Source organism: Ahaetulla prasina, chromosome 2 (assembly GCF_028640845.1).
Source record: "Ahaetulla prasina isolate Xishuangbanna chromosome 2, ASM2864084v1, whole genome shotgun sequence".
Classification (NCBI taxonomy): domain Eukaryota; kingdom Metazoa; phylum Chordata; class Lepidosauria; order Squamata; family Colubridae; genus Ahaetulla; species Ahaetulla prasina.
In genome coordinates, this window is record NC_080540.1 from 158,034,149 (window position 1) to 158,048,089 (window position 13,941).

A 13,941-nucleotide genomic window follows, 5' to 3' on the forward strand; every position below is an offset into this window, starting at 1 on the left:
TGTGTGTTTGAGCTAATCTGGTCAACCTCTGTCTTATTGTTTATCTGAGCTCCCAGTTTTCTGTGACATTGAAGTTTGGACTGCTCTTGGGGTGGTGCAATGAAGGGGCTTGTGTTCTGAAAAGTTGTTGGGCAATTCCTATTGTGGCTAATGGCTTTCCTCCTGTGTTGGATCTTGGCTGAGGGGCTGCTGTCTAATCCTTCCATTCTGCCAAAGAGTTTCAAAATATCCTGTCTTGAATAGATTTCTGCCTGCAGTATTTGCTTTGCTTATGAACAGAGCTATCTAGATACCTGTCTTCCCCTTTCAATAAACTCTTTATCTCTTAAGTGCTGGCATCTGCTTTGGGCTATTAAGAAAGACTGAGTCTGATTTCTGTCTTTAAAAGCAGGGGTCTCCAACCTTGGTCACTTTAAGACTTGTGGACTTCAACTCCCAGAATTCCATAAATCTTAAAGTGACCAAGGTTGGAGACCCCTGTTTAAGAGCATGTTTCTCCATTTCTGGGAAATATAATATTCTTCCTTTTTAATATTTCCCAAAATATTTCATTCTTCTAGGAAGTGGGGGGGAGCTTCCCACAAAACCATACAGGGTGTGAATGGCAATTGTGTTCAGGTAGTGCCTTTAATCACCCAATATCAAAACTGTATTCAAAGAGTGGTTCCACACTGTATGTTGATATACACATTTGATTTATGCCCCACTGTGTGTACAAAAGCTCAAAGCAACACACACAGTGCTCCCTTCTCCTATTTTTCCCAGTGGGGAGTTGGTGATACTGTAAGACAGGTGTATCAAACTCAAGGCCCGGGGGCCGGATTCGGCCTGTGGGGTGTTTAGATCTGGCCTACAGGGCCACCCTGGAAACAGCGTAGGACCGGCCTGTGGTGCCTCAGCCAGTGAAAAGAGAGAGGGTTGCAGGAGGCTGTCCCAGCCGAAAATGGAGATCGGGAGCCTATTTTCGCTTGGGCTGCCACAGGAGCCCCCTACATGAGTGACGTTGAGCTTGCCACCCCCACCCCAACTACAGCCACCAAGGTCAAAAACAACCCTGATGTGCCCCTCAATGAAATTGAGTTTGATACCGCCGCTGTAAGAGAATCACTGGCCCAGATCTACTCCATGCAAGGTTTCGGTTGGTTGAGGGCAGACTACACCATGCTCCAAGGCTAATCCTGTATTATCTTTCCTTCTTGTTTTTACTACAGGTAGTCATTGAGTTATGACTGTAATGGAACCTGCCCCTGGAACAGTTGCTCTTCGTGATGGCTGTAAAGGGAGTTGGTCATGTGACTGAGCCAATTTTATGACGTTTTCGTGGCAATCGGTAAGCAAACACCACAGTCATTAAGCGAACCCATGGTTCACTATGGGTTGGTTTTGCTGAAAACCAGAAGTAAATATCAGTTTTTGGCAAAACTATCATAAAATGTAGTTATGTGACCATGAGATACTTCAAGTGGCTGTAAATGTGGCCTGTTTGCCTAGTGCCTGAAGTGTGGTCACATGTCCATGGAGGTGGTGGTGATCGTTGAAACTTTGAATCTGGGTTGTAAGTACCCCCAGATATGTCCATTGGAATTTTCAATGGTCACTAAGCGACCAGTGATAAGTGGAGGAGTACCTGAAATTTAGTAGTAATTTGTACTACTATAAAGTAGTAATTTGTAATTTGTAAAAATTTGTAATTTTTTTTAAAAAACAAAGCCTTTTAACAGACTAATTGGTTGGAAGAGTGTTCATTATTCAGGAACATCTGTTGGATCACATCAGAGAGCAAAGCATTGTGGGAATTGTACAATATTTGCATATAGATACAAATGACATAAATGGGCACAAAACACACCATTGGGGAGAGTAGCACACCATATTCTCTGCAGTCCAAATGTGCCCACTAGGCACATAGCACAGCTTTCCTCCTTAATAGATTTTGTGAGGTAAGAAAAACATTGGATGAAGAGGTAGGAAAATAGAATGGTTTTAAGCAGAAAATGTTGCTGTTTAATTTCCATTCTCTGATTGAAGATGCAGGATTATACAGACGTCTCCCCCGAGAATATTCTCAGATTAATACAGTTTAATATAGTGTTTTTCAAATTTGTCAACTTTAAAATGAGTGGACTTCTGGAATTCCCCTGCCAGTGTGCTATCCAGGGAATCCTGGAAGTTAAAGTCCACACAACTTAAAGTTGCCAGGTTTAACAATTCTCCCCTTTTAGGCTGAGAGAGATGGCAACATTCATGGGTAAAATAGGGATGGATCTTTTTAAGACTTGGGATAGGAAGCCACCAAGAAATTCCTAAGATGTAGGGATCGATTTGGAAAGTGAAAAAATATTTCCAGAATTTAAACCGTGAAAAGTCCTAAAAATATCACATTCACCTTCAACCTTCCTTACAGTTTTATTCCTGATATTTGTGACTCCAAAAATTACCTGGGATTGGAGATTGGAGATATCCCTTAAAAAGATACTTCAATAAATATGGACAGTTCTGGCATTATACAAAGACAGTGACAGATACCTTTTTCAGCATGTAGTTCTCTTTAAAGGAAAGCTAAAAAAAATAATCCTTTGTTAAATGGATCTCTTACCTCTTTTAGTTGTTTCAGCTCCTGGTGTTGCAGAATTTCAAAAGATTTTGGTGAATTTTAATGCTGAAAGCTGGACACTGAGACACTTAGTCTGCAGGTGCTGGAGAGCCAAAATAAGTTCATCATTACTTGCTAGAGGTTTCGGATAGGTTGGTTGATATGATCCGAGAAGGCTGAACTTGATTCTTAACGATCATGTGACTGGCATTTTAATGTTGGTTAAGAGAAAACAAACATTCCCATCTTTGGTTGGCTCATTATATGAACTGAACCTAATTCCCATGAGCTTGCATTCTTAGACTTTACCCAAAGTGGGAAAAAAGCACCAGTGCTTTGTTCAAAGGTTTGTCCAAAGAAGGAACTAGAGTGGAACGAACGACCTCCAAACTATTGCACAATGTACTCAGAGCACGGTTGCAGAAAACGCTGACTGAGATCTGTTATCATTGGTAAAAATGCTACAGCCACACCAAAGGGCAAGTTGGGGAAAGCTGGAAAGAGATGAAAAGAAAACGACAGAGATAGCAGAGAGAAGGGAGATGACTTTTTTTTTTTTGGGGTGCAGCAGAAATGTGAGTTTCATTGTGAAATCCTAAAGGATATTCTGGCTGCTGAAAGGGAAAACTGAAACGAAGAGAGACCGGAGGTTGGGGTGGGGGGTGAAGAGAGAGTTGGCAAAGCTCAAAGAAGTTCCCAGTCCAGGGTATCATAAACATCTGAGCCAGGATCAAGGAAGAGTCAGGCAGCACATCTTTCGGTACAGGAGGAGAATCTACAAAAAGCTTTTTGTGCAACTCCTGTATGCAAAACCTGGCAAAGAACTAGCAGGTGTAGCAGCTTGCAGGTTTCTGTGTTGTAGACCAGGGGTCTCCAACCTTGGCAACTTTAAGCCTGGCGGACTTCAACTCCCAGAATTTCCAGAATTCCCCAGAATCCCAGAATTCCCCAGCTTTGCTGGCTGGGGAATTCTGGGAGTTGAAGTCAGCCAGGCTTAAAGTTGCCAAGGTTGGAGACCCCTGTTGTAGACAGAATCCCCTCAAATATAATGTTCTCCCCATGAAGGAAGGGCACTCTGAAATGGTTAGTCAATGAGGAGAGAGGGTATTGCCATTCTGTGCATGAATAGCAATAGCAGACTTCACAGTGCTTTACAGCCCTCTCTAAGCGGTTTACAGAGTCAGCCTATTGCCCCCAACAATCTGGTTCCTCATTTTACCGACCTCGGAAGGATGGAAGGCTGAGTCAACCTTCAGCCTGGTGAAATTCGATCTGCCAAACTGCTGGCAGCCAGTGATCAGCAGAAGTAGCCTGCAGTACTGCACTCTAACCACTGCACCACCATGGCTCCTTGATCCTTTGTTTGAGCTGCTGCCTTATGGAAGAGGATGAAGGCACGTCAGAGCTCTAAGGGAGGAGAGAAATATGGAAGCATTCTAGAGCCGTGATGGCGAACCTATGGCACGTAGCCATATCAGTGGGCTCAGCTCCATCGCGCATGCGCACGCCGGCTACCAGATTTTAAGGCCTTCTGGGTCCACCAGAAGTAGAGAAACAGGCTGTTTCCTGGTTCCGGTGGGCCACGGGGTGGTGGTGGGGAAGGCCCATTCTTTTCTCTCCCCAGCCTCCCCAGCCTTTGTAGGAGTCTGGGTCGGGTGAAAACAGCCTTCCTCACCCCCCTGGAGGATCTCCAGAGGCTAAAAAGGGCTCCTCCCATCTTGCTCCTGGCACACAATAGCAAAAAGATTAGCCATCACTATCCTAGAGGAATACTTATTGCATAGCTATTTGTTATTGGTCTTTAGAAAGCTATCTTACACTGAGGAGAAGGAGGAGGAGGAGGAAGAGGAGGAGGAGGCTGATGAAAACTTTTATGGATAGAAATAAAAATATGGCATAATTTAATTTGTTTAACTATTTGAATACAGCAGGTAAATTAGTGACCCTGTTTTGCTTGACGATCCTTGCCAATTCTTTTGGAATCATTTGTATGGCTGGAATGATGAAAATTTTACATCTGCTTGAGATAATGCCAGATGTTAGAGGAACAAATCTCGAGTGAGCAGTCAACATTGGTGTAGGGATTATGTACTTAAGTGATCTTAAACAGAATTGGGCAATGTACAGCATACATCTTCCTGAGTGACCTCAACCTACCTCTTATTAATTATTAATTTGAAAACAAACGAATGTACAACTGAACTCATCCATACTACCCTGTACAATGCTGTTACAAATCTAGGTCTTGATCAACTAGTAACTAACAACACTAGCCTCAACAACTGCCTTGACCTCATCTTCTGCAACAACTCAAACTCAATTTATGGACTACAAATAAAATAACTCTTTTCCAATAGTGACCACAGCATGATAGACTTTTGTCTCAATATACACCCTTATAAAAAATCTCCATAATAATGGGATACCAAACTACAACTTCAAAAAAGCCAACTATGATCTTATAGACACCGACCTCTCATCTCTTGACTGGCAAATTCTATTCTCTAATTGTATCACTGCTGAAGACCACTATAGTGTTTTCCTACTTGAAGTCAATAGAGTCATTAAATTATAATACCACAAACCACCACCAAAATCAGGAGAAAAAAATTACCCATATCAATAAAAAAGCTCCAATCCAAAAAAAAATCCCTCTGGCAAAAAAACAAAACTGGCTATGTAGCTAACTTTAAAAACTGCTACAAAAATATATGCCACCAAATAAGGATTGAATGCACCAATTACCACATCAAACAAGAAGAAGACCTTCTGCGCACAAAATCCAATCGTGCTTTCTATAATTTTGTAAACAACAAACTTAAATACTCAAGATCCATCCCACCCCTAAAATGATCTAACGGTAAAGAATGCAATGATGAAACAGTTAAAGCAAACCTCTTTATCACATTCTTCGGCTCAATCTTTGTTAACAATAATGGCTCATACCCAACATTCCCCAGTCATACCAATAATGATTACAACAATCTAACACAAATAGATTTCACAGAAGATAATGTTGAAAGGCACTACACAGACTGAAACCATCTCTATCTATTGGACCTGATGGACTATGTGCATACATCTTAAAAAAGCTTTCCACTGTTATTGCAGAACCCCTAAACATAATCTGAGTGCCGGGAGGTCCAGCGACGCCAACTGGTTCATCCTGAAGACAGCAGGGAAGACTCTGCAAATAATCCAGGGCCGGATGGCCTAGAGGAGGAGCTGAGAGGAACAAACAGTCCCTCCGGCCAGCTCGACTCACTCCCAGAGAATGAATTGCGCAGGTCTGAAAGAGTCAGGAGACGCCCAGTCTACTTGCGTGATTACGTCGAAAAATAAGATGTAAATTTTATGTAAATAGTGGTAAAGTGTTTTCTGGGAGGGAAGGAGTGTAATGTATCTTTAAAAGTTTTGGCGGGAAAAAAGCACGTTGCTGATTGGTTGAAGCCACCGGCTAAACTGTATATAAGGAGAGGTTTTCCCGGGCACTGGTTGCTGGGTTCACCATATAGTAAAGAGCTGTTGTCACTATCCTGGTCTCCTGCCTCGTTATTGCCCGAATCTAACATCTGGAGTCTTGGGAGGGCAGAAAACGAGCCTTCCAGTCCCACCAGAAGTCAGGAAAAGAGCTGTTTCCAGCTTCTGGGGGGGGGGAACCGTTTTTGCCCTCCCCAGGCTCCAAGAAAGCCTTTGGAGCCTGGGGAGGGCGAAAAACAGGCCTTTCAGTCCCACCGGAAGTCAGGAAAAGAGCTGTTTCTGGCCTCCGGGGGGGGTGGGCAGTGGGAAGGTCGTTTTTCAGGCTCCTAGAAAACCTCTGGAGCCTGGAGAGGGCAAAAAACAGGCCTACCGGGCCCACCGGGCCATCATGTGCCAAAAGCTGGGGGAGCGTTGGGGGGGTGTCGCACACGCATACATGGGGCAGGTTGAATTATGGGTGTGGGCACGCACGTGCATGACCCCACCGCGCTCCCCCTGCTTTTGGTACGTGAGGCCAAAAAGGTTAGCCCTCATTGTGCTAAGTCATTGGCTCCTGACCCACAGGATTCTCTTTACATTTGTGAGGATGAAACTTTTGGAAGAAAAATCCATCTGGTTCAGTTCCAAGCCGGGAGAAAGGCACTGGAAACAAAATGGAGGCTGGAGGCTTGAAAAGAAGCTCCATTTATTGATGAAGCAGAACCACCAACCACATGTGATTCTGGGCAGCTGACAAAATAGGAGTTGAGAGTGGGTGGGTTTTTATATCTTCTTTAAGCTCTGTACTTGAGCTGCCTGTTCCTGTGCAGGAACATGTCCTTTAATATTCTATTGGCTGTTGTCAGAGTCCTATTGGGGGCGAGGGGTATGTAGGCGTTATGTAGAGCAGGGGTCTCCAACCTTGGTCCCTTTAAGACTTGTGGACTTCAACTCCCAGAGTTCCTCAGCCAGCTTTGCGGGCTGAGGGACTCTGGGAGTTGAAGTCCACAAGTCTTAAAGAGGCCAAGGTTGGAGACCCTGATGTACAGGTCATAGCTGGCTCTACAGTATAGGCAAAAGAGGAAATGCAAAATCCTAAGTGTTTGTTTGAACTAACCTTTGTCTTATTGTTTATCTGAACTCCAGGTTTCTGTGACATTGAAGTTTGGACTGCTCTTGGGGTGGTGCAATGAAGGGGCTTGTGTTCTGAAAAAGTGTTGGGCAATTCCTATTGTGGCTAATGGCTTTCCTCCTGTGTTGGATCTTGGCTGAGGGGCTGCTGTCTAACCCTGCCAAAGAGTTTCAAAATATCCTGTCTTGAATAGATTTCTGCCTGCAGTATTTGCTTTGCTTATGAACAGAGCTATCTAGATACTTGTCTTCCCCTTTCAATAAGCTCTTTATCTCTTAAGTGCTGGCATCTGCTGTGGGCTACTAAGAAAGACTGAGTCTGATTTCTGTCTTTAAGATCAGGGGTTTCCAACCTTGGTCACTTTAAGACTTGTGGACTTCAACTCCCAGAATTCCATAAATCTTAAAGTGATCAAGGTTGGAGACCCCTGTTTAAGAGCATGTTTCTCCATTTCTCCATTTTAGGGAAATATAATATTCTTCCTTTTTTATTTACATTTATATCCCGCCCTTCTCCGAAGACTCAGGGCGGCTTACAGTGTATAAGGCAATAGTCTCATTCTATTTGTATATTTTTACAAAGTCAACTTATTGCCCCCCCAACAATCTGGGTCCTCATTTTACCTACCTTATAAAGGATGGAAGGCTGAGTCAACCTCGGGCCGGGCTTGAACCTGCAGTAATTGCAGGCTGCTGTGTTCTAATAACAGGCTTCTAACAGCCTGAGCTATTACGGCCCTTATAGATTCCTTTTTAATATTTCCCAAAATATTAGGAGGCTACGCCTCCTCCCTCATTGCGTCGGCAGATAACCGCCCAGCCGCCCTTTTTCGGGTGACCCGTTCCCTCCTTCACCAGGGGGAGCGGGATGACCTGGACGTGCTGAGAGTTTAACGTTATCTATACGATAAAATCGTTCAGCTCCGAGACGGTCTAGACCAAAATTGCGGCGATTCAGATGAGGCGTCTGAGGTGGTCTTGGTGACATTTGTTGGGATGAGTTTGACCCTGTGGCTCCGAGGACATGGACAGGTTGTTGGGTAGGCTGAATGCCTGCGTGTTTACTGGACCCGTGCCCTCCTGGCTGGTGCTGGCCACTCAGGAGGTGACACGAGGCTGGCTCAGGCGATTCTGAGTGCCTCCTTGTTGGAGGAGTCTTTCCGGCCGCCTTGAAAGAGGCGGTGGTGAGGCCTCCTCAAGCCCTCCTGGACCCGGCTGTCTTAGGTAATTATCGTCCGGTCTCCAACCTTCCCAGCGAAGGTTGTAGAAATATGGTGGCATATCAGTTTCCTCTGCACCTGGATGAAACTGTCTATCTAGACCCGTTCCAGTCGGTTTCCGGCCCGTTACACGGAGCGGCTTTGGTCGCGTTGGTGGATGATCTCTGGAGGGCCAGGGATAGGTTGTTCCTCTGCCCTGGTCCTATTAGACCTCTCAGCGGCTTTCGATACCATCGACCATGGTATCTTGCTGCGCGGTTGGGGGATTGGGAGTGGGAGGCACCGTTTATCGGTGGTTCTCCTCTATCTCTCCGACGATGCAGACGTGTTGACAGGGGCAGAGGTCGGCCCGGGCGCCTCACTTGTGGGGTGCCGCGGGGGTCGATTCTCGCCCTTCTGTTCAACATCTATATGAACGCTGGGTGAGATCATCAGTGGCTTGGTGTGAGGTACCAGCTGTCGCTGATGACACCCAGCTGTACTTTTCCACACGGGCCACCCCAATGAAGCTATCGAAGTGCTGTCCCGGTGTTTGGAGGCCGTCGGGTCTGGATGGGGAGAAACAGGCTCAAGCTCAATCCCTCCAAGACTGAGTGGCTGTGGATGCGGCATCCCGGTACAGTCAGCTGAGTCCTCGGCTGACTGTTGGGGCGAGTCATTGGCCCCGATGGAGAGGGTGCGCAATCTGGGCGTTCTCCTGGATGAGCGGCTGTCTTTTGAAGACCATTTGACGGCCGTCTCCAGGAGAGCTTTTCACCAGGTTCGCCTGGTTCGGCAGTTCGCCTTTCTGGACCGGGATGCCTTATGCACGGTCACTCACGCCCGTGACGTCTCGCCTGGATTACTGCAATGCTCTCTACATGGGGCTCCCCTTGAGGGGCATCCGGAGGCTTCAGTTGGTCCAGAACGCGCGGCTCTTGGGGTGATGAGGGAGCCCCTCGGGGCTCCGTGTTACCTATCCTCGCAGACTGCACTGGCTACCTGTGGCCTTCCGGGTGCACTTTAAGGTGTTGGTGACAATCTTTAAAGCGCTCCATGGCATAGGGCCGGGCTATTTACGGGACCGCCTACTGCTTCCAAATACCTCTCACCGACCCGTGCGCTCCCACAGAGGGACTCCTCAGGGTGCCGTCAGCTAGGCAGTGCCGTCTGGCGACACCAGGAAGGCCTTCTCTGTGGGGCTCCCACCTCTGGAGCGAACTCCCCAGGACTTCGTCAACTTCCGGACCTCGAACCTTTCGTGTGGAGCTTAAAACGCACTTATTCATCTGCGCGGGACTGGATTAGATTTTAAAGTTATTGGTTTTAAGGGGTTTTTTATTATTTATATTGTTTTTAAATTAGGCAATAGAATAAGTTTTTTAATTGTTGTTTTTTAATTTGTATTTATATGTATTTTAACTGCCTGTGAACCGCCCTGAGTCCTTAGGGAGATAGGGCGGTATATAAATTTGAAAAATAAAATAAAATAAATAAAATAAAATATTTCATTCTTCTAGGAAGTGGGGGGGAGCTTCCCACAAAACCATACAGGGTGTGAATGGCAATCGTGTTCAGGTAGTGCCTTTAATCACCCAATATCAAAACTGTATTCAAAGAGTGGTTCCACACTGTATGTTGATATACACATTTTATTTATGCCCCACTGTGTGTACAAAAGCTCAAAGCAACACACACAGTGCTCCCTTCTCCTATTTTTCCCAGGGGGGAGTTGCTGATACTGTAAGACAGGTGTATCAAACTCAAGGCCCGGGGGCCGGATTCGGCCCGCAGGGTGTTTAGATCTGGCCTACAGGGCCACCCTGGAAACAGCGTAGGACCGGCCTGTGGTGCCTCAGCCAGTGAAAAGAGAGAGGGTTGCAGGAGGCTGCCACAGCCGAAAATGGAGATCGGAGCCTATTTTGGCTAGCTGCCACAGGAGCCCCTACATGAGTGACGTTGAGCTTGGCCACCAAGGTCAAAAACAACCTGATGTGCCCTCAATGAAATTGAGTTTGATACCGCCGCTGTAAGAGAATCACTGGCCCAGATCTACTCCATGCAAGGTTTCGGTTGGTTGAGGGCAGACTACACCATGCTCCAAGGCTAATCCTGTATTATCTTTCCTTCTTGTTTTTACTACAGGTAGTCATTGAGTTATGACTGTAATGGAACCTGCCCCTGGAACAGTTGCTCTTCGTGATGGCTGTAAAGGGAGTTGGTCATGTGACTGAGCCAATTTTATGACGTTTTCGTGGCAATCGGTAAGCAAACACCACAGTCATTAAGCGAACCCATGGTTCACTATGGGCTGGTTTTGCTGAAAACCAGAAGTAAATTATAGTTTTTTGGCAAAACTATCATAAAATGTAGTTATGTGACCATGAGATACTTCAAGTGGCTGTAAATGTGGCATGTTTGCCTAGTGCCTGAAGTGTGGTCACATGTCCATGGAGGTGGTGGTGATCATTGAAACTTTGAATCTGGGTTGTAAGTACCCCCAGATATGTCCATTGGAATTTTCAATGGTCACTAAGCGACCAGTGATAAGTGGAGGAGTACCTGAAATTTAGTAGTAATTTGTACTACTATAAAGTAGTAATTTGTCATTTGTAAAAATTTGTAATTTTTTTTAAAAAACAAAGCCTTTTAACAGACTAATTGGTTGGAAGAGTGTTCATTATTCAGGAACATCTGTTGGATCACATCAGAGAGCAAAGCATTGTGGGAATTGTACAATATTTGCATATAGATACAAATGACATAAATGGGCACAAAACACACCATTGGGGAGAGTAGCACACCATATTCTCTGCATTCCAAATGTGCCCACTAGGCACATAGCACAGCTTTCCTCCTTAATAGATTTTGTGAGGTAAGAAAAACATTGGATGAAGAGGTAGGAAAATAGAATGGTTTTAAGCAGAAAATGTTGCTGTTTAATTTCCATTCTCTGATTGAAGATGCAGGATTGTACAGACGTCTCCCCCGAGAATATTCACAGATTAATACAGTTTAATATAGTGTTTTTCAAATTTGTCAACTTTAAAATGAGTGGACTTCTGGAATTCCCCTGCCAGTGTGCTATCCAGGGAATCCTGGAAGTTAAAGTCCACACAACTTAAAGTTGCCAGGTTTAACAATTCTCCCCTTTTAGGCTGAGAGAGGTGGCAACATTCATGGGTAAAATAGGGATGGATCTTTTTAAGACTTGGGATAGGAAGCCACCAAGAAATTCCTAAGATGTAGGGATCGATTTGGAAAGTGAAAAAATATTTCCAGAATTTAAACCATGAAAAGTCCTAAAAATATCACATTCACCTTCAACCTTCCTTACAGTTTTATTCCTGATATTTGTGACTCCAAAAATTACCTGGGATTGGAGATTGGAGATATCCCTTAAAAAGATACTTCAATAAATATGGACAGTTCTGGCATTATACAAAGACAGTGACAGATACCTTTTTCAGCATGTAGTTCTCTTTAAAGGACAGCTAAAAAAATAATCCTTTGTTAAATGGATCTCTTACCTCTTTTAGTTGTTTCAGCTCCTGATGTTGCAGAATTTCAAAAGATTTTGGTGAATTTTAATGCTGAAAGCTGGACACTGAGACACTTAGTCTGCAGGTGCTGGAGAGCCAAAATAAGTTCATCATTACTTGCTAGAGGTTTTGGATAGGTTGGTTGATATGATCCGAGAAGGCTGAACTTGATTCTTAACGATCATGTGACTGGCATTTTAATGTTGGTTAAGAGAAAACAAACATTCCCATCTTTGGTTGGCTCATTATATGAACTGAACCTAATTCCCATGAGCTTGCATTCTTAGACTTTACCCAAAGTGGGAAAAAAGCACCAGTGCTTTGTTCAAAGGTTTGTCCAAAGAAGGAACTAGAGTGGAACGAACGACCTCCAAACTATTGCACAATGTACTCAGAGCACGGTTGCAGAAAACGCTGACTGAGATCTGTTATCATTGGTAAAAATGCTACAGCCACACCAAAGGGCAAGTTGGGGAAAGCTGGAAAGAGATGAAAAGAAAACGACAGAGATAGCAGAGAGAAGGGAGATGACTTTTTTTTTTTTGGGGTGCAGCAGAAATGTGAGTTTCATTGTGAAATCCTAAAGGATATTCTGGCTGCTGAAAGGGAAAACTGAAACGAAGAGAGACCGGAGGTTGGGGTGGGGGGTGAAGAGAGAGTTGGCAAAGCTCAAAGAAGTTCCCAGTCCAGGGTATCATAAACACCTGAGCCAGGATCAAGGAAGAGTCAGGCAGCACATCTTTCGGTACAGGAGGAGAATCTACAAAAAGCTTTTTGTGCAACTCCTGTATGCAAAACCTGGCAAAGAACTAGCAGGTGTAGCAGCTTGCAGGTTTCTGTGTTGTAGACCAGGGGTCTCCAACCTTGGCAACTTTAAGCCTGGCGGACTTCAACTCCCAGAATTTCCAGAATTCCCCAGAATCCCAGAATTCCCCAGCTTTGCTGGCTGGGGAATTCTGGGAGTTGAAGTCAGCCAGGCTTAAAGTTGCCAAGGTTGGAGACCCCTGTTGTAGACAGAATCCCCTCAAATATAATGTTCTCCCCATGAAGGAAGGGCACTCTGAAAAGGTTAGTCAATGAGGTGAGAGGGGATTGCCATTCTGGGCATGAATAGCAATAGCACTTCACAGTGCTTTACAGCCCTCTCTAAGCAGTTTACAGAGTCAGCATATTTCCCCAATAATCTGGGTCCTCATTTTACAAACCTCGGAAGGATGGACGGCTGAGTCAACCTTCAGCCTGGTGAGAGTCGATCTGCCAAACTGCTGGCAGCCAGTGATCAGCAAAAGTAGCCTGCAGTACTGCTCTCTAACCACTGCGCCACCATGGCTCCTTGATCCTTTGTTTGAGCTGCTGCCTTATGGAAGAGGATGAAGGCACGTCAGAGCTCTAAGGGAGGAGAGAAATATGGAAGCATTCTAGAGCCGTGATGGCGAACCTATGGCACGTAGCCATATCAGTGGGCTCAGCTCCATCGCGCATGCACACGCCGGCTACCAGATTTTAAGGCCTTCTGGGTCCACCAGAAGTAGAGAAACAGGCTGTTTCCTGGTTCCGGTGGGCCACGGGGTGGTGGTGGGGAAGGCCCATTCTTTTCTCTCCCCAGCCTCCCCAGCCTTTGTAGGAGTCTGGGTCGGGTGAAAACAGCCTTCCTCACCCCCCTGGAGGACCTCCAGAGGCTAAAAAGGGCTCCTCCCGTCCCACCTTGCTCCTGGCACACAATAGCAAAAAGATTAGCCATCACTATCCTAGAGGAATACTTATTGCGTAGCTATTTGTTATTGGTCTTTAGAAAGCTATCTTACACTGAGGAGAAGGAGGAGGAGGAGGAAGAGGAGGAGGAGGCTGATGAAAACTTTTATGGATAGAAATAAAAATATGGCATAATTTAATTTGTTTAACTATTTGAATACAGCAGGTAAATTAGTAACCCTGTTTTGCTTGACGATCCTTGCCAATTCTTTTGGAATCATTTGTATGGCTGGAATGATGAAAATTTTACATCTGCTTGAGATAA

General features: G+C 45.1%; 1 protein-coding gene across 7 annotated transcripts in view; it reads left to right on the forward strand.

Moving 5' to 3' along the window:
- The window catches only part of TAC3 (tachykinin precursor 3), a 161,158-nt gene that overhangs the window by 38,138 nt on the left and 109,079 nt on the right, over positions 1–13,941 (forward strand). For 2 of the 7 annotated variants that reach the window (XM_058171541.1, XM_058171534.1), the window contains exon 1: positions 10,525–10,646. The exons of 4 other annotated variants lie outside the window; for them this stretch is intronic. Coding sequence is in view for 1 of the 3 variants with exons in the window: in XM_058171539.1 (XP_058027522.1) it covers positions 10,626–10,646 (21 nt within the window). In the remaining 2 variants the exon portion in view is untranslated. Of the gene's footprint in view, positions 1–10,524; positions 10,647–13,941 lie in introns of those variants that run through there. One more of the 7 variants, XM_058171539.1, reaches the window with a different exon arrangement.